Source organism: Protomyctophum bolini, assembly GCF_963924005.1.
Source record: "Protomyctophum bolini genome assembly, chromosome: 14".
Lineage (NCBI taxonomy): Eukaryota > Metazoa > Chordata > Actinopteri > Myctophiformes > Myctophidae > Protomyctophum > Protomyctophum bolini.
In genome coordinates this window covers 17,915,143-17,940,256 of record NC_137875.1, presented here as the reverse complement: position 1 = coordinate 17,940,256, position 25,114 = coordinate 17,915,143, and the positions used below count along the sequence as shown (strand labels likewise).

Below are 25,114 nucleotides of genomic sequence, written 5' to 3'. Positions count from 1 at the left end.
CAGTGCTAAGCAGTTGAAAGGAGGATTTTCAAACCTCCATAAGTCGGACTCCATGATCGCTGTCCTTGTCCTGATATTCTGTTCACCAGTGGAAGACAAGAATTTACAAAAATTGGAGAGACAGAGACAGCATTGCTACTGAACAGACGCTACAGAAATGAATCAGAATGTTTTTGAGTGGTGCAACCACTCCAAGGAACAGCAATGTCCGTGTGTACCTATGTGGCCATGAGCACAAGTATATGACTATTAGTACCAGTAGGGGCGCTGTTTTTAACACAAAGTATCACTAACACCAAACTGCTGAGTTGTATAATTATACCATTACTCACTATATTATCCAGTGTAAGCTGTGAAGTGTAGCAATTGCATCAAGTTGACAGCAACGGGCTATAATGTATCTACTCACAGTGTACACTGTACAGTATATTGTGTATCTATAAAAGGTAAATGGTCCACAGCGCTTTACAATCTGCATTACTGTGACACACACACACACACACACACACACACACACACACACAGAGCAGTTAACGGTTCAGTGTCTTTCCCAAGGACACTTCAACATGAAGCCAAGAGGAGAATCAAACTGGGAACTGGTAGGTTCCCAGACGGCCACCCTGCTACCTCCCCAGCCATGCAATGCCGCCCCTAAAGTAGGTTTGCATCAGCCACATTCATTATACACATAATAAATTCAACACGGATGTGTCAGTGTGTGTACTGAGTACAGTGTACTATACTGTACGTGTGTTTCTGCATGATGCATACCAGAAATGATCAAATTCACCTGGGAGAATCTAATTCATTTCTCAATGATAGCGGAAAAGATTGCTTTCCTCACTAGAGAAATTAAATGCCATTCAAATGAGCCAGGGAGATTAACCTCAAATCCAAGCAAGTCAAAATCACAACTTTGATTCAGAAGTCGTGGAAATATACAGCACCTTGATGATTAGGCATGACCAAAAGTAGGGTTCTAATTTAAAAAGGGAATTCCCTGCCCTGAGAAAAACTGCATTTTTAGTAATGCATGAATTACCTCAAAGTTAAGTGGAGTTCTTTTTAGGGACTGTATGACCACTGGCCACTGAATTCACTGTGTTGATTGGGGAGGCTGAAGTGTATTTTGGCAGCATACCTCTCACATCCCAGTAGCACCGAGGGTGAAAAGCCAAGTAGTCAGCCGCGAGGGAAGTGCATGCAGTAGATGCATCGTTAATTTATCCCAGTTTAAGTTGGGGCAGAGCCTTCAAAAGATTCCCTTTTTGTATCCGTGTGTGTCCCCCCCCCCCCTCCCCTGACCAAAACCTAAACTTTTTGGACACTGGACCCCAGTGGAGGAGCGGGTCAGAATGGACGAGTAAGCAGCATGGACAGTGTCAGTCACACTGGGCCCAGTAGGCTGAGTGGCCGAGCCCGGTAGGACCAACTGGCAGATGGCTACTTCGGGATAATGACCGGGTGACATCTGCAGAGTGAACAAGCCGTCAAGCTCTCGGACTCACCTTGACCCACCAGGGGGACGGGGGGGGACGTGACCATTCTACAGCCTCGAATTTCTACAGCTTTCGCCCCGGGGACCTAAGAAGTAGAACAGAAGTTTATTGATTCACAGAGATTCTCCACTAGAAAAGAGGTGTGAAAGTGTCTTGAAAAAACATTAACAGACTTTATGGGGGCGTTTGAATTGAATTTTCTTTCATCCACTGAAGATGAGACAAGTAATGCAGTCACTGCCTGCACCAAGTGCCATTGGATTGGACATGCATTTGTCTCCGAAAAAAATTCTTCTGTGATTACTCAACCTTGAACATTGAAGTTAAACAGCTCAACTTTAAAACCAGACCGTGTGATTAAGCTAGACACATGGATAAGGTGCTGGTGTAAGTGCCAATTAATTACAGCTGGTAATTTTGTCCATTCCACACGTACAGTGTAGATGAATAATTGTGTGTTTTGAAGGCTGTGTCTTGTTTAAAGGGTAGAACACATAACACTGTTATCCAGCACAGAAAGGTCACTGTCTGACAGCATAGATCAGGAAAAGGTCAAATACCTTGTGCCATTTGAAAATGAGGCTGTGTAATGCAAACCTGCCAATATCAAATCAAACCGTGTCTTTTTCATTCCAGTTCCAATGCCATGGGTAATGATTGTTGAATGACCTAACTTACACTCAGGCTACAGTATATGAATGCGCATACTAGGGGTTGTGAATGAAAATTGCAATGTAGAATAGAATGGATATTTATTGTCATTGTAACATGTACAATGTGTTGCTCTACCATCTACCCGATGGCAACAGTCCCTACTGCGCAAAGGTGATTCCGCACTCGCATTTGGGCTATAGGCTTCAGCTTAATTTGACAGCCTTTCACTTCCACTATACAATTATGTTAAATATTTCAATAAATGCCAGCCTAATCAGTCCAGAGGTGTGAGAGATTAGCCCAGGACAGACAAAAGACTGACTACTGTGAGTAAAGCACTAAAGTTCAGGACTTTAGTCCTACAGTATGTTCATGTGAATAACTTTAGTACGGACCCATGCCTACAGACCCATGCCATGAAAAGTCAACTTTGCATATGTCAGATATCTTTTACTGCATATGTCTGAGGACGGAGGTACAGTACAGTATAAAGGCGGTATACTGGAGAGTGATCCATCCATATACCTTAGATATCGGTATAAAGACCTTGATTTTTAATAGTAGTGTGGATGCAGTGCAAGGATACAGCCAGCGCAGAATCCCTGATATTGGCCTTGTACCAAGAAAATAGTAGGCTACTGAATAAATGAGATAACACATGGGAGAGCTGTACATTTTGGATTCACACTAGTAGATACTGAATACCGAATGTGGTGATCGCCTCTGAGCATGTAACTAACTGTACATCTAACTCAGAAATAGTGAGAGAAATACCTTCACGAAATTGCCTTGTATTAAATTAAATGGAGATCGTTTCATAATGAATCAAAAAATATTAGGGATTTTCTTTATCGCTTAATATGCAGAGAAAGACATTTTAATTTGTCCTCAAAAGGGCCTCCACATATAAAGCTCTAATGGGCTCTGGTACTGTTCAAAATATTCTGCGTGTAGCATCTTCCATTCCATCTTTTTCATTCCTGGTTATTGGGTATTAGACATGCATGGCCTGAGCCAGAGCCCAGATCACTTTCCAGTTTATATAGAACCAGCTATGCACCTGCTGTTCCTGTCACTGGTGCAGAATGCTAAAGCAATTTAGGCTCTCTGGATGGTCCCATATGTCGAGTTTTCAGTTATACTCAGCTTAGTCATGATGCTTTATTGTATGTATTCACTGTTTGTACACCCGCTCATCAACAATGCACTGTGTGTGGTTCATTGTGTACTGTACATTTCACATGTTGAACATCATTGTAAAAGCAAAACTCCCAGCTTTTTCTTGACAGATGGAAAGGTGGTACACAGATTATGCACAGATAATGACTGGAGAAGTCATTATCTTTCATATCAGTCAATTAACCGCTTAAACCCTCTATAGGCTAATTATAAAACAAACTGAGTTTAATGTTTGTTTTGTCACTAACACAAACATTAACAATGAACTGAGTTTAGTTTGTTTTGTCTGTGTTTGTTTTGTCCTCGATGTTGTAAGATGATAAGAGCGCCCCTCACTTCACACGGGTGTGATTTTTTACTCTACTACACCAAATTTCCTCACTGAAAATAGTGGATCTACGACATGTTGTAAGCTTGTAGATTTGCTATACCCTGAATCAGTGGAAGTGGGACTCTATACAGCAACATTAAAATGACTGGACCAGTGCCTGGCTGTAGAGCACCGAGTCGCTAACGATGGAAGGTACCATGCCCCACCCGGCTATGCAATACCCATTGTACCCGTGTCAGAGTACCCGTTCCATCCATCTGTCTGTGTCCCTTTTATGCCCATATATGGATTCTGTATCTGTCTCTCTGTGCCCCTTTATTCCTAAAATAGATTAGATTTAGATTAGATTCAATGCAGGGGCCCTGTCAAGTACCCGGGCAGAGGTATTTTGTGGTGGTTCTGGACAACCGTGGGTCCGAGCGACTCAACACCGGGCACTGCACTGAGTGCACTCCCTGTGCCTGTGTTGAATTTGAAGTCAGTGAGGCGAATAGTTCTCGAGTTATGTGCATTACAGCCGTACACACATACAGATAGACGTACAGAGACGTGGTGAATATATAGATAGATGAGACTGTGTCGATTTACTTACATTTTTTGTTGCATCTGCATCAATATCACAAGAGTTAGCCATGTGTAATGGTCTCATGTACATAGCTGCCATATACAGTAGATGGGTTACATCAATATTCCTTTGTATATCATGCTGTTGGGCAGATACCTTGTATTTCCAAATATCACCTTTTAGATTTTTCTCGTGTGTGTTTTATAAATATTGAACCAATGAAAACAGCTTGTGATTAAATAATAACTACATTCGATTCGTTGGAACGATTAATTTTTTTCCATTTTCTGACAAGTAAGTTAAGTAACGCTTTTGGATCTGAGGATTTTGCTCGACAGCAACGATGCAATGCATTGATATTTGTTTGCGAACAACAACAATGTGTGCAAGCTTCCCACTGTAGAGTATGTCAACAGTGTTTAGGTTTCTTTAACCACTCAATATACTTTGTTGTATGACAAAGTATAATATAATTGAAAAGATCTACTGTGTGTGTGTGTGTGTGTGTGTGTGTGTGTGTGTGTGTGTGTGTGTGTGTGTGTGTGTGTGTGTGTGTGTGTGTGTGAGAGAGTGTGAGTGTTAAGGCTGTCCCAGAACATTCAGGGTTCGAATGTTCGCTCGTTAGGGTTGGCACTCAAATCTTAATTAATGGAAGCAACAGATGTTTTCTAATGCTCAGATTGTTCTGGAATTGCTGCCCCAACACTGTGGAATGCACACCCCAAAACACTCTCATTCCACAGTTTTTATTGATTGTATTCCTTCGTCTTAGGGCCGATTCATACTTATATTTTACCGCTGTTTCGGCACTGTAGTGCCGAAATGATTTCGGCTCGTCAGAAATTTCAGTAGCACCGAAAAGCCGAGTTTAGGACGGTACCCGCCCCCCCCCCCCCCCCCCCCCCCCGAACCTCAAATGACGTCAAATTGTAGGCTCTACAGCGCCGAACCGACTTTTATTCGGCTCTAAAATGGGAGTATGGATCGGCCCTTAGTATTCCCCATAATAAAGTAGTTTTTATTTGTTTTCTCATGCCACCCATGTAATAGACATTTGAGTATTCATATACCTGCATTGCTGCAGGTATATGTAGCATACAGGTATATGGGCCCTCATTTATCAACCGTGCGTACGCCAAAATATGGGTGCACGCCGAAATTACCGCAACTGTCGGCATTTACCATTTCCGCCAAAGCTTGAAATTGCCAGGACAAAAGTCACGACTGGTCGGGAGCTGTCGTACGCTTTGTTCTCACCTGTTTTTCTGTCATAGAACAGCGGAGCAGCATTGTGTGACCAGCTGAGAGGCTGTCACAGGCATCTAAACATATGTATGCACATATGCACTCCTAAAATGTTACATACATCAACTTCACTTTGTGGCATATGAAATTAGTAGGATATTTCCAACTTTACAAGCAATTAAAATGACGCAATTAAAAACAATGTTGCAAGTTAGATGCTTAAGACATTTAAACAGTGTTTTGCATGAGCGCATACATGCAAGGATTTGGGCTGTCTGTGCTGAAATATTTCCATTTTTCAGAGTCCCAACGTGGGAGGGGGGGGGGGGGGGGGGGGGGGTGAGGCGGGAAGCGAAGCGAGAGGAGAAACAGACAGGGTAGGCCTACAGCTTTATTTAATTCATGCAGGTTTATTTATTTAAGATACAAGTTGCAAGTTGCGTGTGCGTGCGTCTGTGTGTGTATGAGACCTGGTTTTCAGGTCCTGGTTTCCAGGTCGTATTGCAGTTGTTCATGTCGCAAAAACGAGCGAGTGCCAGATAGATTTCAGCCTTCACATTTATTAACGTCGGAACGAAATTAAGGAAGGATCAGCTGTTTGCGATCATTTTATAAATGCTGTGGCGACGTGGGTGTACTACGAAACCTACACTCGAATTTGGGGCAGATTTTACACTCAATTGATAAATGAGCCTGAGGGCCATGGTCTTGATCAAGTAGCCTACACAAAAGTGTTATAAGCTACTGTAGTCACTATTCATTGATTCACTGGTACACCAAAATAACAAAATCCATTTGAAAATAAATATCACTGTTCTCAGGTCGAATATTGATATGAGATTAATTATTTACAAAGCCTCTAATAAATTCGATTAACATTTTTAACCAAGCCCTATTTTTCATCTGGGAGCATTTTGACTAAATCAGTGTATCTACAGAAGAAACATGAAGCCAAACAAATAATGTACTGTATTTATATTACAATAGGAATACAGTTATTATAATTTTGCAATTTGAGTGTACTTTTGTACTTTTTTTCCCCGGGACTGTATACATTTACTTCGGGACGGTTCAATTATATTTTGGGGCGGTTCTGGGATGTTGGTGAAAAAAGTTAGTCTGGAGCCCCGGGGTATAGTAGTAGAGTAGTACTAGTAAACATACAATTAATGTACAAAATGTGACATACTGCACGAACAACCATGAAACATGTAATAATGTATCCTTATGTATCCATATATAAAGTTGAGAACAATACATAGGACCAGAGGCACCCTAAGAGAAGAATCCAAAGCCGAGTAGGCTATCCGGTTGGTGTTAAGATGTGCGTTAAGATTAGGGTTAAGATTAGCTTTCATCATAAGATACTGAAGATACTGTACAATGTAAGGCGAAACCCTGCTACTTTTGAAAAGATATGGGGTAGGTTACTAGGTTCTTTGAGGTTCTACCTTCAATATCTCCTCTGGGTTGATTTTGTTTTATTTATATTGTTATTTTTATTTATTTATCCGAGTTGATGTTGTCAAGTGGTGTTGTGTACAATACAGAGTATATGAGAGCTGTGTAGTTTACCTTTCTGGGGTTGGGGTGGAAGGTGGGTAAAAAAAAGAAAATCATGATTCTGTAATTCGTTGTTTTGAAGGATGTTTGCATTATCATTAAAAAAATAAAAAGATTAGGGATGGAGATTGTTCATTTCTATTGCTAACGAGAACCTTATCGATCAGGCTTATCGACCCGGGTTCTTATCGAGCCCACTATCGAGCATTTTCCATTATTTTGTGGAAAGACGGGAGACAAATTCTGAACAGGACCAGTATCCTTTACTAGGGCCTTCAAATACAGTACTTTACTAAAAGACGGAAGGCAATTGACCTTTTTATCAATAAAATAATATTAATATTAAAGAAACTGTTAACTGGTTAATATGTGTACTGTCGCTTTAAAAATGACAGCGCTGGTTGGCAGGTATCAATACACTTTTAGACCGACATATTTGTGCCAGCGTGGGCGCTTAGATTTATTTCTTGATCGCTTCTTGTCTTGATTATTTAAACATGACGTCATGGACCGCTATGCTCGAAGCTTATTGATAACAGGTACTCAATAAGCGTGCTATCGGGTTTTTTCGGGTATCGGTTATAGAGCTCCATCCCAGGTTAAGATGGAGAAATTTCAGGGAGGGCATTCCACAGAGTGGTGGCTGCGTGATAACAATGTCATAACAATGTGTTCATACAGTCAATGAGTTTTGTGATCACATTATGCCGGCTACAACATTACATCGTGCCTCCTCCGTCATTCACTGAGAAAACTACATGGAAACAATGAAATTACGTTGAATCTCATGGCCTTCTTTGATTACAGAAGCTCTTCCTGCTTGTACACACTACTTAGGATGCATTTCCAAGCAGTTAACCCACTTTCTGTTCTTGTTTAGAGACAATGCATACTTCTGGAGGTTCTGTCATGTTCTTATACAAGCACTGCTATTCAAGTCTGAAAGAGGTTACAGTCTCTGTGGAATATACTGTACACCCCGTTAACATCAACATACTGTGCTCTACACAATACATACTACATAGTAGTATACTGTACTATAGTTAGTGGTCACAATGAGGCAGGTTACCTTGGTGGTTTCCTTCAACAGGGAACATTTGCCAAATGTTCCCTGTTGAAGGAAACCACCAAGGATTTTGCACCCCATATTTCAAAATGTCTTTGTACTGGTGATAGAAAATACTTATGCCTATCCGCTTAGGAATGGATCATATTATACCGCTGTAGTGTACAACTGTACATACATACAATAGCGGAAACAATATACTTATTGGGCGAAAGGTTATGGGCCGAAGTCTCAGCTTGTTATGCTCACCTTATTAATATTTTGATTATTTAACACATTAGCAGAACACATACTGTACAGTATGTCATCCTTACTTCAGTGCTTCAATCCAAGCTACGTCTTTTCTCATTATTTGCATCCCTCTGCTACTCCTACACAGTCACATCCATAGCGTTCCAAAGACACTGGATTTCACTGTGTGTTCCCAAGGCTCAAGTGAGTCCAATTCCATTACAGCACAGCTCTGTGGCCCACTACAAACCAGTCTGTATCCTGCATGCTTACTTTTACTCTTTATTAGTGACATGTGCAGGGGATTTGTCCCCCAAAAAGAAAGAGAATAATTAAAGGCTGTGTGTGTGGTTTATGGACTGTGTTTGACGTAGCAGTTTGGTCATTGTTCACAATGTTCAGGGCTCCGATAACCTCGGGGGAAAAACTTGGGCTATTTCACAGACACATACAGGCAAGATCAGCCTTGTGGACATTGGTCTAGGTCTAGGCATCCGACAGGAATGTGCGCTCATTACCTTTATGGAGGGTTGTGAAAGAAAGCATCATTCTCTAATCATGTGGAACAGCTAAACCCATCTCTTCCATGTTGCACTGTCTTTGTAGTGTCTATTCAATGTGCACTTCCTTGTGTGACTCATTTAGTCCACAGATCAACATTGTAGTTTTAGAATATGGGATACAATATGTTTAACAACAGGTGCGAGAACAACACCGTTGGGGTTATATCTCAGACGTCACATTAACTTTGCTCAATAAAATGCATATCAGGTTTCTCTCTTTTGGTCTCAAACTCAAGACTTGTTTTGAGTCTGTATGGAAATGGTGACAACACTGACAACAGGAAAGACAAGGTACAGAGCGAACCCAGTCTGCTAGACAGACATTTCCCAAGGGCATACTGTAGCTGGCGAGAACGTACTAAAATGGTCTTTTAAGTCAAACCAGGACGGATGTAGACAGGGGTGTGCTCCACCCAGCACCCACCGAAACATTAACCTGCACTACTTCACTTTGTATAGTTGTAAAGTAAGTGTAGTAATAATCTACTTTTGATAATCCCTTCTAATGTATATTCCTGACATTTTTGCAGTTGGCTTGATTTAGCCGTTTTCTTCATCACCATTTAGTAAATTTTAGTCACAATTGTTATTATAGTTGTAATGGTTATAAGGATAATAGTTATTATTATTACTACTATTACGTTCCCTTGGAGGGGGGCAATAAAAGCTTCGGCTTCAGCCCTAAACCCTTTTCGGCCAAATAGTAACTTTGTTGACTAAGTTGTAGGCGGTATTTGCGTACACTCTCAGAGTTGCAGACCCGTATGGGTCCATTTGGAACCCCCTCAAGGAACCATGAGGCTCCCTGGACCCCACTTTGAGAACCACTATATTAGATTTCGTAACGGAATTTAAGTTGAATCTGTAGAACCTGTTGTAGTCTGAGTCGTTGCCCACTTACAGTATGACATATGCTGGTATATTTCTTACACTATAATATGCCTCTTGCTTGAAACATTGTGTACCAAAAAGTCTAATTGTATGGCAGTAGAATTAAAGCATCATTCAAATGTGGATAGTTCCAAGTATTTACTACAAGTGAGAGAAAACTACATCAATCAAGCAGGTTGTATGAAGGAGATTAATAAATATTGCAACATAATGCATAGGCACAGTGAAACATCACTGTGCCTATGATGCATAGGCTTCCACCCACATTGAAAAATACCAAATGGAAGGGGTGTGTGTGTGTGTGTGTGTCACTTCGAACCAGCTCAGGACCTACGGTATGTTAGATTTCATCTCTACTATACCGTCTGTCTGTCTGGCGTATCCCTCTGCATGTTATAATAAAGCATACATGTCTGTGAATTTTATATACAAAACATGTATGAATGATGAAGAAAACAGTGGTTAGTTTGGAAACATGCATTGCAGGTTTGGTGTAATTGCTTTTAGTATGCACTATGCAGGCAGCAGTAGAGAGGGATGTGCAGAGAGAGAAAGACAGGAGAATGGAAGGAGAGCGCGAGGAGACGGACAGAGATTTATAAGTGCGTGTGCGTGCACAGCATAATGACACGATCTATAAGCTACTGTGAATGGGAAGGGTAGCTGTGAAAGAGGGTGGATGATCTAGCCGTGGAAGAAGGTGGATGATCTGGTGGGATGTTCTTTTGCTTGTATCCTCCCCTGTTCCTCCATATCCCCCTTTCTCCGATCCTAATCCTCTCACTCTTTTGTCTCCAAATCTCGGTCGTAATGTATCCTTTTCTCCTGACTTGTGGCGTGTGCCTTCCATCCCGTGCACATGTCAACAGCTCCACCAACAGGTGGAAAGAAGGGGCGCCTCTCCGTCTCAGGATATTACTCAAAGGCTTCATGCAATCTCCATTCAGTGCATGCCTTCACTATTTCAAATGGCACATTTAAAGTGTCCTGGCTGCCTTTTATGGGCTTTATGGAATAAGAAACACACACAGTGTCAAATCCTGTGTGTTAAGGGTCCGTTTGGTGGTTTCATTCTTGCTTGCATTACACAACATATAAATCGCAATTCCCAAGCAATAATTTGGTATTAAAGTCGATCAGCTTCACCATGGGGTACCGGTAAGTTAATGCAAACAGTATGACCAATTTAAGTGTTCTCTTTTCTAATTTGTAGTTTTCCGGTGTGGAGGATGGATCTGCAGTTATTATTAATTTTTTTATATATTTCATCATGACTTTTGAAAAAGGAAAAAAAAAAATCATGGGGGTCTTATCATAGTGGGACAAAATCTGAAAAACGTGCATATACCATATATATATTTTTTTTATATTCCTAAAAAGAAACTGGAGCTGGGAACGTCTCGGTCCACCCATTGGACATTGGTCCAGTGAAGAAGAAAAAAAAGAAAAAACCCAGAACAGCTGTCTGTAGAAAGAACCAGGGAAACAAACATGCCTTCTATGTCACTGAGCATCATGAAGGTACTGAAAGACCCACCCACCTCAGACATCAGCAACATTATGAAAATTACAAAAATATATAATTGTCTGGGTGAAAATCACCCTTAGTGTTCTAGGGTTAACTTTGATGGCATAGAAATCCTAACCTGACTCCGCCAGATGGGGGCGGCATTGATTCACAAGTTCACTTGAAATGAGTGTGAAGCAAGCTACTTCAATCTGTCTGAGTCAGGTTATTGAAACTAGAAAGCCCTTCTTGCCTTTTCTCTCATACTCTTTTCTCTGATCCACCAGGAGACAGTTGAGGCACTAGTACGCCTTTAGATTGTTTACATGTAGGCCTACTAATCCCCTTGCTCTTCCCGTCTAAAATAAACGCTTCAGGCAAACCATGGTCTGCATTGAATTGCAATGTTCTTCTTTTTTTATGTAGCCCCTCAAAGTTGATTAGCAAGGGTTGCCTGGGTTCGTAAAACAACATTTTAATCACAGACATTTTTACCCAAAGGATCTTGATTATGATTTAACTGTAGACCTTTTGGCCAAACAACACTTGTGATGCTTTACCAATAAAGCAGTTTTGTAGGGATGCAGAGACATCAGTTGCCATAAACGTAATTTGAATTGATGCTTTCAAGCTTCATGTTTACTTTTTATGGCCTTGTGAAGATAGACTCACTTTTTTATATCTCTAATCAAATAGACCCGGCCATATCCAGTATCCACCAGCATCGTACCAGACCACTGCAGCAAACAAATTTGTGCATTAAGATTTATCCTGCTCAACTTGATGAAAAAAGAAAACATGTTTTAAATGAGGTTTCACTTTCGCTTCCCTGCCTGCTGCTACCTCTATGGCACTTTGTATTTTACAGTAAAAACTGCAGCAATCAAATTCCTGTCTGGAGAGGATGCTGTTTATGTGGTCCTATCAGACGATCAGAGCGAATAGGAGACATATCTGTCTGGGGAACTTCACTACGTGGGCTACCGAATTCTAATCAGCGCACCTGGCTGTCCCTCTATTTCAAACACACACTCTCTCATGAACCACTGTGTTGAATTTTCATCTAGTTCGCTGCCTGCACCTACAATAAACATTAATATTGTACCCGGACAGTTAGTCGCTGAAGATGCTTCCCAGCATGCCTGGGGGGGGGGGGGGGGGGGGGTTGTTATTGTTCTCATATTATTCTCTTATGTCTTAGGGGATTGGGGAGATCTGTGTGTGCTATGAATATATTTTATGTTTATGAATCATTCATCACTTATTGACATGCATTTGCGTGAAACCATGGGTGAAGGAGCTGGTTTTGAGCACCTCCTCCTTCTACCACAGTACACTAGTGGTTCAGTTTGTTTTCGTGTATCGTGTATCGTGTTAATTATAAAACGTGTTCCTATAGAGAGAAGAGGTTCAGCTTCGCCCTATGGGAATGGGAATGAACCACTACTGTATCATATTAGCGATGGATTATTTTAATAACGAGGTTCCAGACCATTGTCCTACTACAATGGCAGCGAAACTAGTGCGGAGTGGATGAGATGTTTTGTAGGGTCAGGGTACAGGAGCTCCACAGTGACCAGGGGCACAACTGAGGCCCAAGTGTTCAAGAATGTCTGTCAGCGGCAGACATTCTGAATCCCTCTCACATTAACACTTCTTTTGGGGAATCTTTCATAATAAAAGGCACTAGAGTGCCACGCAGATGAGGCAGATTTTACTTAAAGCCCCCAAAACCGGGAGGCAAACTTTTCCCTTAGTACCTCACGCTAACTCGTCTTATGTCTCTCTAGAAGCATTACTATTCTAAACAGTTTGATATCAATAAAAAGGACCAAAATATGTGTGTACACGTCCAAGGCACCCGTGGTTTTGATTCTAAAGACACATACACGTCTTTAGCATAATTCGTATTAAAAACCCATGCCACTTACACATCCATACACAAGCACAAAACAGAGCAGACTACACTTAGGACTTTAACCAAAACATATTCTTACCTTTAATAACGTCCAAAGCGTGCTGACCTCCTCCATTCTTCTGTGCAAATTCCTTTAAATCCAAATGGCGAGGGCACTGGTTTTCAATGCTGAGAACTGCCAATCCAGACAGTCTTTCCTGGGACATTAGTGCTTCTATGTCTTGATGAGAGCTGGTATAGCCACGTCTGTGACACTGGGCACAATGTAGGTATTTCTCAGTAACAGAACAGGAGCTCGATTTAGCCTTAAGGAAAGCAGCCGTGATGGGAATTCCGTTGAAAATGTCTTTATTGTATAATATTAAAGCTAGCCTTTCTGCCATAGTGTAGGCTTGCTCATTTTCAAAACATCCGCTCTGCTGCACCTGCCACCAGGTGCCCAATCTCAAGCCCTGAGCCCTGAAACGTCATTGACTTTAGTGACGTCAAGTCAACTGTAAATGCTTGAGGGTGAGAGGCAGCGACATTGGGCTCCAAATTGTTGTAAAAGGATGGGGCAGCACTTTGAAGATGAGAAGGTGAGTCCGCCATTCATGACACAAAAAAACTGTTCTTATTCACAGCCAGTGCTTTAAACATATAACCAAACAGGTGTAGGCTTGAAGCCGAGGCTTTAGACGAATTATTTGTTTACAAACATTGGGACTGCATGGGCACGCTGCACGGGTGACTGTTTCATGTAATCAATTCCAAACTGTTCTCAAACCTGCTGTTTTGGGGAGCGCTGCATGGTTTCAATTCATTCAACCTCCGTGTTGGCTAGTGAGATGCACTAGGAGACATTTATACTTCATTGTGTGCACGCAGAGAACAGCTGATATACAAGCTAGCTCGCATCGCGGAAGCGACTGTTGTGAGCATTATAAGTCACCGTCTGACGTCCGTGCGCGACACCATCGGGGACGAAGCATAAATTATACTTGATGTGCTGCAGGTGCGCTTGCAGCACACTGGGAGAAAAAAAAGCATCTGAAAGTTTGATGAACGAACCCCTAGTCTGCTGCATTTAAAATAGGGGTGTTTTCCCACTCCCCACACAGAAAGGAAATATATGAACATACATACATGCCAATATATTATATATGGAAAATATAGCCAATGCAGAATATATGCTGCATATTGTTGTCTATCTATGTGATGTTGCTGGCAAGATGGCAGCCATGTGCATCCTACTATAAATGAGCCATGTCTCTGTCTGTGTGTGTGTGTGTGTGTGTGTGTGTGTGCGTGTGTGTAATGCATGTAACTCGAGAACCGTTTGACCCACCGACTTCACATTCGACACACGCGATCCACACCCCGGCAGGGAGTGCAGTGCCAGGTATAGAGTCGGTCGAACCCACAGTTCTCCAGAACCACCACAAAAGGCTCTGGTCAGGCTCTGCCAGTGGGCCTAATGAGGCCAACTCCTTTCACCTGGGCCAGGCTCTGCCAGTGGGCCTAATGAGGCCAACTCCTTTCACCTGTGCAATTTCCAGCCTCTGCCTCAGCTAATTGAGGCTCAACCAATCAGGCTCTGCCATAGGGCAGAATTGATTGCCAAGTACACTTTTCACAGTCAGTTTGCGTCTTCTGACACAGGCACATACACATATCTCCATGTGGGACACCGGCTGACAATTAAAACGGGTGCTATAGGTTCCCAAGTTGCATCGTTCCCAAGTAGGCTGAATCTTACCTACCATTTTACTTTAGACTTTACTAAAGATTATTGTTGATTAGATTATGAGGAAGGCCAGTAGTAGACCTGTAGTAAGGCCTCTTCTTAAACAATGACCACGGTCATGGCTTTAAGGACGTTTAAAATGTGTGTTCAAGCAACATGATTTGAATGCACTGCATGGCGTGTTTATGGATCTTCCTGAATCCTGAGGGTAAAACACATGTGTGTTTATACTTATATTCAAGGATCTTCCTGAGGGTAAAACACAAACTAGTGTGTGTTTAGTTAGGTTCAAGGATCTTCCTTAGGGTAAAACACAAACTGACCGACGACTTACAAAGGGACAGAGGCTCGAGCCCACCTTCCACCGTTTCATGTACATCATTTATTGTTATGTGAAGTGAGGGGCGCTCTTATCATACATCATCATGAATCATCTCATACTGGCCAATCAGAATGCTGCCTGTTGCCTGTGATTGGTTAGCTGATTTGCTCGTCTACATATGACCTAAATGTTTCCTTCAATGTCAATGGCGTTTAATGTTTTGATGTTTAATTTATGTCATATTTAGCTTCTTGAAACATCTTGAGATATCTTGAGACATGTGGGACATCTTTAGATATCTTGAGACATGTGGGGACAAAAGCTGTATAGTAAATAATAGTAGTCAATAGTAATAGACAGTATAGTAAAAATCACACCTGTGTGAAGTGAGGGGCGCTCTTATCATCGTACGTAATCATGATGTAAAATACGGTAGACACTCTGATATAAACTTTTCCATTCATTGTCAACGGAATTTAATGTTTGTGTAGGACAAAGTTTGTGAACATACACTAAAAGCTGGATATAGCCTCAAAACTAGCCATAAAATATGATGATGTAAAACAAACAAAACAAAAATTGAATCCTCTTTATTGTTTTACTTACTTTACTTTACTTTATTTGTTTATTTAGCAATTTAGTCCCCAGACATCAAACATCAAATACAAACAGGACTGACATACAGGACATAGCACACAAATACCTAGTACATTTCAAACGTAATAAGACTAGTATAAAAATAAGAAAAGATTAAACTATTATTATTTACTGTATAGACAGAGTGAACTTCTTAACCCATTGAGACCTGGAACGCATCTGTGTCACCTTTATAGCTCTTAACCACTTTAACCAATTATTTTAAACTTTAGCTATTTTTGTGAATATATGTGCCGCAAATCTTTGAAATTTATATTCTTTCACAGCGAACGTTTTTAACTCAAATCTTTGCTTCTGGGGTGAAGAGGGTCCCTGCAGGTCAGGAACAACATATTTTGAGATGGGGGTCGGCGGATCATTTTTACATTATCATTTTTTGGGGGTCCTTGACATGAATTATAGTTTGAGCACCAGTGTCAGGATTTAGAAGACATCTTGTAGAATCGGCAGCCTCAGTCCTAAATATCTTAACCCATTTAGACGTGACAACGATTCTACAAAATGTCTTCTAAATCACCCCCATTGAAAATATGTTGTTCCAGGGACCCCCCAGAAGCAAATATTTGAACTGAAAGTCTGAAAGAATATATATATTCAAAGATTTGAGGCAAATTTTCACTATTTTTTTCAAAAATAGCAGACTTACAAGTTCATAGCGCGCTATGAGCTTGTAGATCTGCTATTTTTCAATAGCTAAAGTATAACATAATGTTTAAAACACCAAAAGGGGTTCCCGACTTCCCGTCCCAAAATGGCTTAATTCCCTATACTTCTTCATACAAGACTGTCACACTAAAGTATGAGAATAGGCATTTCTACAAGCTATGTGCAAATGTTTTTTTTAAATACTAAAAAAATAAAAATAAAAAAAAATACTAAAATAACAATAACTGTAAGTATTTCAACTATAATTATTATTATAAGTCAATGTCAAACAATTTACAGTAATAAAACCATACAATGTAAAAAAAAAAAACCTCTACTATATTCATAGTATATTCATGTAAAGTGTCCTTGTTTTGCTATATAAATTCAAGTTATTATTATTTATGATTTATGAACCCCTAACGGCTCCTGATGTGCAGGTTGGTGCCTTGCATGGTTTCCGCCGCCATCTGTGTATGAATGTATGGGTGAATGTAATGCACAATCTATGTAAGGCGCCTTGGATAAAGGCGCTATATAAATGCACCATTTACCATTCATGATGTCCGCTCTCCTATATAGCTGTGAATGCTGGACCCTGAAGCCTGCTCTATCGTCCCTGGCCCCACTGTGCTACACCAGAATGCTACGTGCAGTGCTAAACATCAACCAGGATGAACACGTTACCAACATGCATCTGTATGGAGTGATACCGAGGGTGGGTGAGAGAAGATGGCCTACAGGAGGAGGAGAATGAGGCTGGTCGGTGCCATTGACACTGGGATTAAATGGTAAACGGTGCCATTTATATAGCGCCTTTATCCAAGGCGCTTTACATATGCATTACATTCACACACACACACACACACACACACACATACACACACACACACACACACACACACACACACACACACACACACACACACACATTCATACACTGATTGCGGCGGAAGCCATGAAAGGTACCAACCTGCACATCGGGAGCAATTTTGCCCAAGGACCTGCTCTACCTCCTGAGCCACAGTCGCCACAGTCGGGATGTATGGAGGATGGAGAGGACTGGAGACCCCGCTGGAGGGCTCATCTGGATGTATGGAGGATGGAGAGGACTGGAGACCCCGCTGGAGGGCTCATCTGAGGACCAACTAAAAGAGGACTGCTCTATCTCGCTCTATCCATTGGTGGGTTCCAAACTTTGACCTTGCTGGCCGCCATCCCTTCTTCTACAACTGAAGTAGAAGACAGCTCAAGGTATGAACCCTTTTCCCCATCTTTGCTGCTGCTGCTTGTGTTGTAAGGAAATTAAGCTGTGTGTACACTTCAAGCTGTTGCTGTCATTTTAGGACGCAATGATTGGGTGGCAATTAATGAAACATGTTCAGTCAGTGACTGTTTGTGTCTCTGGGTTTGGATGCTGCAGTCTGTGTTGTGTTTCTGCTCTGGGATTGGACGCTGCAGTCTGTTGTGTCTGCTCTGGGATTGGGTGGATGCTGCAGTCTGTGTTGTGTCTGCTCTGGGATTGGGTGGATGCTGCAGTCTGTGTTGTGTCTGCTCTGGGATTGGGTGGATGCTGCAGTCTGTGTTGTGTCTGCTCTTGGATTGGGTGGATGCTGCAGTCTGTGTTGTGTCTGCTCTGGGATTGGGTGGATGCTGCAGTCTGTGTTGTGTTGTGTTTGCCACTGAACAAACTGAGTTGTTGTAACAGAGAATAGTATTATCATGTGGATCTTGGCCACTTCAATTAGCCTTTTAAGTTCAAGCTAGAGGTTTTGGGCTTTCACATGATGACAGTCATCATTTAAAAATGAAGACTGATGTTCATCTACACTACAGTTAGTAGATAGTTAGTTATTGTTACTAAGTGTGCAGCTGCTGTGTTGTGGGTGTGTTGAAGATTGTGTGTTGTGAGCTTTTTCAGAAAACTGTCAGGATGTAGAAGACACACATTATGGGCTTGTGTGGATGTAGCCCAATCCCTGCTTCTGGTCAAACTAGATTACCTACATGCAGGCCTTTCTTTTTGGTTGGGTCGGATACATTTGCTATTTGTTTCTCACAATTTAATAAGCCTGGCATCCCTATTTGTGCCCTTTTCCCCCTATTTTTGAGGGTTGCTAGCCCCTCCTTATTCAGCTTCACAAAGACAAATGGACAATTTTACGTCATGATGATGTACGCTAAGAGCGCCCCTCACTTCACATTGTGGTGTGATTTTGTTATTTAAATAGCCGATCTAAAAGCCCCCCCCCCCCCCCCCCCCCCCCCCCCCCCATTGAACCCTGTAACCATCCACTCTTACTTCTTAGGCATCTGTGTATGGTGTTCTCGGCAACACTCACCTTGGATATGAGGGTTGTTAATGAGATATATTGTTGCCCACTGCAGTGTAATGGAGGTGGACTCCGTACCAGCGAAGAACAGATCCACAGTGCACATGATCAGGTTGACTTCATTAAAAACCTGCTCCGAGCTTCCCTCATTCTGAAGGGAGAGATACATTTAATAAGGGAAGATTAGCTAAATGTGTGGCAAATCTGCAAAAGAAATACTTACCAGTTACCACTAGCTTTCTTCACAGATGTGTTCATAAAGGTGTCTACAATCACATGTAAATTTGTTCCAAACCAACACCCTTGGGAAACTTTGTGACAGCTGCTGAAAGTTGGGGTACCATTGAACAACCAATATAAGGCAACATTTTCTAAATTTCATTATACTTTAAGTTGCGTGTGACAAACAGGGTTTTCATGATTGCAAGCATTAGTTTTGCATAAAAAACACTCCGTCACCTACAATTGGTCATAGCCGTCATCACAAAGTGGCTATGGCCGAATTTAGTCCAAGGAGTGTTTTCGTGCAAAACTAATGCTTGGAATGGATTCAGAATCATGAAAACCCCCTAGTTTGACATGCCCCAAGCGGGAGTTGGGTTGGAACAAATGTATATGTTATAGTAGCCACCTTTATGAACACATTTGTGAAGAAAGCTAGTGGTAAGCATTTTTTTTGCAGATTTGCCACACATTTATTTCTCTAACTAATTGATGAGGAGATAACTAAAGAGATGGAAATGTGTAGACAGTGGTGGAAAGTAACTGTGCGTTTACTTGTACAAATTTGAGGTATTTTTTACTTTACTGGAGTACTTCCAATAATTTCACTTCTACTTTCTAATCTCAGACATTTGAACTTCAGTTAGGCCTACTATAGTTACTTTGTAGATTTTTATTATTATTACAAAACCAGACCTACGTTTGGAATTTGAAAATAGCCATCTACGCAAGCTCACAACTTGTAGATCCACAACTTGCTATTTCCAAAGGATTTTTACATTTGAAAACTTGTTAAATGGGACCTAGCTTCTGCATAATGAGTAGCCTACTTTAACTTTTGGTACTATGCCAATAGTTTACTTTTACTAGTAGTACTTTTACTCAAGTACATTTTTATTACCAGACTCTTACTTGTATTACAGTGTTTCTACATTGCAGTATTGATATACTTTTCGTGGCTTTCCCGTCGGGATCGGGAGCCGAACCCTGCCAGACTCGATCATTACCAGCCAAGGTGCCTGAACCCCTGAGCCACGGCCCAGGCCAGTATACTTTTTCCAAAAATATGAGTAGGTTAATTATTGCACCATTGACTGTAGATGAGGTGAGAAAAGATGACTTGACAAAATCTGAGAAACAGCTCGTACTTTATCCATCTTCATGAGGAAGGTGTCCATGTAGTCCCGTGGGTTGCTGGGGTCCAAGTCCAACTTGTGTCTTTCTAGCTCTTTAACGATAAAGGCCACCATGGCTTTATGGCCGCTGAAGAGGGTATTGTGAGGGCCTGGCAGGTGCTTCATCAGTCCAGGAAATGCGTCGTACATCTGTTTGAAGTAAATAACCAAATTATTTAGTGAGGTCGGTTCTGTTCCTAAAGACGAACAAAGAAAACAGACCTCTTCACCAAATAGCACTACATTTCTTTGCACCTGCATTTGTTCCCTACTCGGATACTAGTTATTATTTAGATATATGTTTAGTGTGGTGCCTTTGGAATGGCAGTTTGGAAATGTTTAATAATTTAATTAAGTTAAGTTAAATGGTGAAGTGTATTGTAACAGTTCTTACTGTTTTTACTGCTCTCTCTAGTGGTGGAAGTAGAAAGTGAAACTAAACTCAGTAGAGTCAGCATTTCCCCATAGAACTAAGAACAGTGGGCTGTGCACAAAGCCTTGGACATTATTGTCTGTAAGTACTTTGAAGTTCTAGTTAATCGGTTCAAAGATTATATTTCATGTAGAATGTGATGTGTTTGCAGAATGCCTTTGTAGCTGGTTATTATGTGTTTGGTGGTGTGTAAAAACATGTCATCTGCATCATGCATGTTAGTTTACTGCTGCAGTAGCCATTTGGCATTTTCTGTGTTTGACTTCAACATTGTGTACACTATAGTTCAGTGCAAATAGCCTACTAATAACTATGCATACTATATTACTCACACACTGCATATTTACATGTGTGCTAATTATTTTGTTTGTGTATTTCTGTAAATTCAAGAAAGTCAAGCCTTGTCTCTTTATTGGAGGATCTCAGAAAACTGTTGGGCACGTGTTGCAACTTGCAAGGGCAGCATATTTAGGTATGCGTTTACTTCAACGTTATTTAGATAGATGTTAGGTTTATAATTATCTACCTGTTTTCTTACACATTATTTAGACTTTTGTTTTTATGCATCCATATGTCATTTTATTATTGTGTTTCCTTGGCTTGCTGTTCTGTGTAAAGCACATTGAATTCCCTTTCCTTGTTGCAACTTGAGCACTTCTGTTGTAGTTGACTACTGGACTAGGGCTCACTCTTATTACTCTGGCCACACACGTAAGTCGCTCAGGATGATAGCATCTGCTAAATGCCTTGGGCATATACAGTACATATATATACAATATTTTTTACCACATTGTTTTGGATATGCACACATGAAATTAGTATTTAGTATTAGTATTACTGGCCTCCCGGCATGTGCACATAAGCCTCTCCAAATGATCCAGAATGCCCATTGCTACAGCACGCTTGGTATTCAACCAGTCTAAACTTTCATGTGTCAACCTTCCTGCTCCCTCCATTGGCTCCCATTTACTCCCCGCACAGAGTACAAAACACTGATGTTGGCTTACAACTGGCAACCAAAGGTATGGCACCCCTATGACTTCAAAGCTAATTCAGATCAGCTAACACAGGGAATCTGGCAGAACCTTTGGGACAACGGTCTACATGTCCCAGACTCAACTGTGGAACGAACTCCCCAGTGCAATTGGAACTGAATCACTCCCAATCTTCTCCTGTATGAAGACTCACCTCTTCAGACTCCACCTTGGCCCGTAGCACTTTCCGTAGAACTTGCCCTAGCCTTGACCACCTTCTATGCTTAAAGGCTAAAATGTAATTTAGATAGCATGTTACATAGACGGTATAGTTTAAATGTACAGACTATTGATTTTGTTTTACTACTGTTAGACTATAGGTTCTTGGTTTCCTTATGATCATAGATTTTCTATGCATTCGATGTATTACCTTGTTGTCCTTGCTTACTGTAAGTCGCTCTGGTTTAAGTCTGCGTCTGCTAAATTGTAAATACACTTTAACTCTTTAAACTAATACTTAATATTAAAATCATGCCCAGACTTAAAAATATATAATCTTTGTTGAATGGCCGATAGTGAGGTTCTAACTTTGCATTGCTATTTAATGGTTCACAATAGTCTTCTGGCTCAGCAGACATATTTTCTATGTCTGGATGCAGCCATGTGTCTCTGAGGTCCTGCGGTGTCCTACATGAGCCGATATGGTGCCCTCCAGATAGGTCGTCTCAGACTCAGACCTACATGACCCCATATGCTGCCCGTCAGATGGACTGTCTCGGCTGTATTTTTTAAGTCATTGTCGCTGTAGTCAAACCTCTTCCCAAACACCAGCTGGCAGGTGATGTTGGACACAGCATTGGTGTAGAGGGGGCATGGATCAAATGGTTCACCTGATCATAAAGACATCAAGAGTGAACATTCTTTAAATAACAAAAACAACACCTTATATAGCGCACATTTTCAAACGATTCAGGAGATATTTGTTTTCCACTCACTCATACACACATTTTCCTTTGCACTCTTTAGTCTTTTCTATCGTAGGCCTACCAACCTTTCTCCCTCTCCATTTCTTCTTGTATATAGCGACTCTCCTCAATGATGCTCTCCTCTAAAGAGCGCTTTCCTACTCCAAGTTTGCGTAGGATATTAAGGGTAAAGCGACGCTGTGTCTTCCATGCTTGTCCGTTACTGAAGAACAGACCAGCTGAAATAGAAAGGGCAAAACACAATACATCGTTCATCATCTCTTTGCATTGTCTGTCTGTTTACAATATATTTGCATTTGTGATTCTGTGTCTTATAGTGGAATAGGAGGCATCGTAAAGAAGCAAATCGGTTTCCTTGATTGACCTGTGTCCCCAGAATACAGTCTGTTATGTACTGGGCTGTATGGCCGATCCACAAACTTTTCTGCCTGGGTCACCAGGGCTTCCTTCACCATCTTGTACCCAGTTACAAACACTGTTGTCTCTCTTCCCATACGCAGACAGAACACATTCCCGTAAAGGTCGCTTAGCTACAGAGGCAAGATAAGAAAATAAGTGGCTGTTGTTGTCCAACATGTGACTCTAATAGAATACACATTCAATGTCAATGAAAAATAATTATATATATATATATATATATATATATATATATATATATATATATATATATGTACAGTACGGTTTATGAAATAGTGTTAGTACACTAATTGCTTTAGTCTAGTGTTTGGTCTAGTTTAGTGTTTTTTCTAACGGGTATCCTCTGTGTTTTCAAATAGCTGAGGAGTATTGCTGTTATTATTTCAGAAACATAGGGTGGCATTACATGCAGCTTTTTAACATGCTTACCCTATATAAATATCCACACGGGCATGCGATTGCTTACCTTGGTGAAGTAAAGGTGAAAATGTTTGATGTCAATGCTGAGCAAGTTTCCTACGAGAGGTAGAGCCAGGGGTCCCGGGGGGAAGTTGTGTGGATTCCTGTTCTTGAGGAAATTAGCTAGCAGGAGAATGACTAAACTCGGTAGCAGCATTGTCCTGAGATCCAGCACCAGAAACAAATTATAGAGCCACCACATGGTGAAGGAAATGCAAGGGAATAAGCGAGCGTGTGCAAGAAGGACACTGATGAGTTGCAGTGTGATGGGCTGGTACAGTATATGGCCCCTGTGCTGCTGACTTACACCCTGTATATGCAGCAAATTTTGCATGTAGGAAGAGGAGAGAGGAGGGGGGGTGTTTACGTCCCTCTGATGAGGGACATATACACCCAGTGAAAAAAGAAATAACTATAAGATTGGTCACATTATTACATCACACAGCCTGTGACATGCATTTGAAACTTGAATGATTGATCCACTTCTTTTTCACCCCATCTTACCCCGATTATTAGAACATTGGAACAATACAACGACTGTGAGGATATAATTACCCACATTTTCAGGCTATTAGATGTAAAACATTATTGTCTAAATGACCACAAAAAAACCCATTTTTACACAGACGTCTAATAGCTCATTATTGCTCAGTGGGAAGTTCAGGATGATTGTAGATCATGGGAGTTGCTAGTAAGAGTCTCCATTTACTTAACTATACATCTTGCGCTTTTGTCACATAACCCACAAATCCCGTCACTCTGTCATGAAGTCCCGTCACACACCCGCGGGGTCTGTGACGAGGGTCCGGTCCTAGAACCCACAGCCAGGTAAACAGTACAACTCGGACAGCCCCAGGGCTGGGAAAAGCAAACTTTTCTCACTTATCCGTCTCGGGGCCTCCAGTGAGTGGGGGTTAATACTGGGCTTTTCCCCCTTTTTATAGTGTCCATATTTGTCCGGCTCCTTTTTAATGGTCTTTTCGTACAGTCGTACCATGCATTTGCCTATAGCAGGGGTTCTCAATGTTTTTGGCTGGGCCCCCCTGAAAATGCTTTGGCCATGTCTCAGCTCCATATATGGAGATCTAAGGGTGGCAGTGGGGGCAAGTGTCTTGAGTGAGACGCAAGAAATGGACGAATACATCGTACCGCTTTGAGTAATCATAACCCCCCAAGAAGCACCGGGCCACCATCTTTTTCTTCTTCTCGTTGATGTCAACCACCTCAAAAAAGTCGCAGTCGACGGCCACCGGTCTGAGGAAGATGCTGAGGCTGTTGTAATAATAATAATAATGAATTGCATTTTATAGCACTTTTCCAAGTGCTCAAAGCGCTTTACAATGGTTCATTCATTCATATATTGGGAGGTGAAGGGGCGAACAGTCGACGCCAGCGTCCTCACTTCCCACATTCACGCATCAATGGTGGAAAGCTCACACCAGCCGACTCATTGGAGGCAATGTGGGGTTCAGTGTCTTGCCCAAGGACACTTCGACATGTAGACAGGAGGAGCCGGGATTCGAACCGCCGACCCAGGGATCATTGGACGACCT

At 41.4% G+C, this 25,114-nt stretch overlaps 2 protein-coding genes across 2 annotated transcripts in view; one reads left to right on the top strand and one right to left on the bottom strand.

The window, feature by feature from the left end:
- The window catches only part of dact2 (dishevelled-binding antagonist of beta-catenin 2), a 249,936-nt gene that overhangs the window by 126,400 nt on the left and 98,422 nt on the right, over positions 1-25,114 (top strand). The gene's annotated exons all lie outside the window — the stretch shown is intronic.
- LOC308328779 (cytochrome P450 2J2-like) overlaps positions 1-25,114 on the bottom strand; it is a gene marked incomplete at both ends in the record, with an annotated part of 55,357 nt that overhangs the window by 17,761 nt on the left and 12,482 nt on the right. Inside the window, 6 exons of the mRNA XM_080782890.1 lie at positions 18,905-19,046; positions 20,266-20,442; positions 22,441-22,589; positions 22,751-22,903; positions 23,050-23,215; positions 23,569-23,722. Coding sequence (XP_080639016.1) covers positions 18,905-19,046; positions 20,266-20,442; positions 22,441-22,589; positions 22,751-22,903; positions 23,050-23,215; positions 23,569-23,722 — 941 coding nt within the window. The remainder of the gene's footprint in view (positions 1-18,904; positions 19,047-20,265; positions 20,443-22,440; positions 22,590-22,750; positions 22,904-23,049; positions 23,216-23,568; positions 23,723-25,114) is intronic.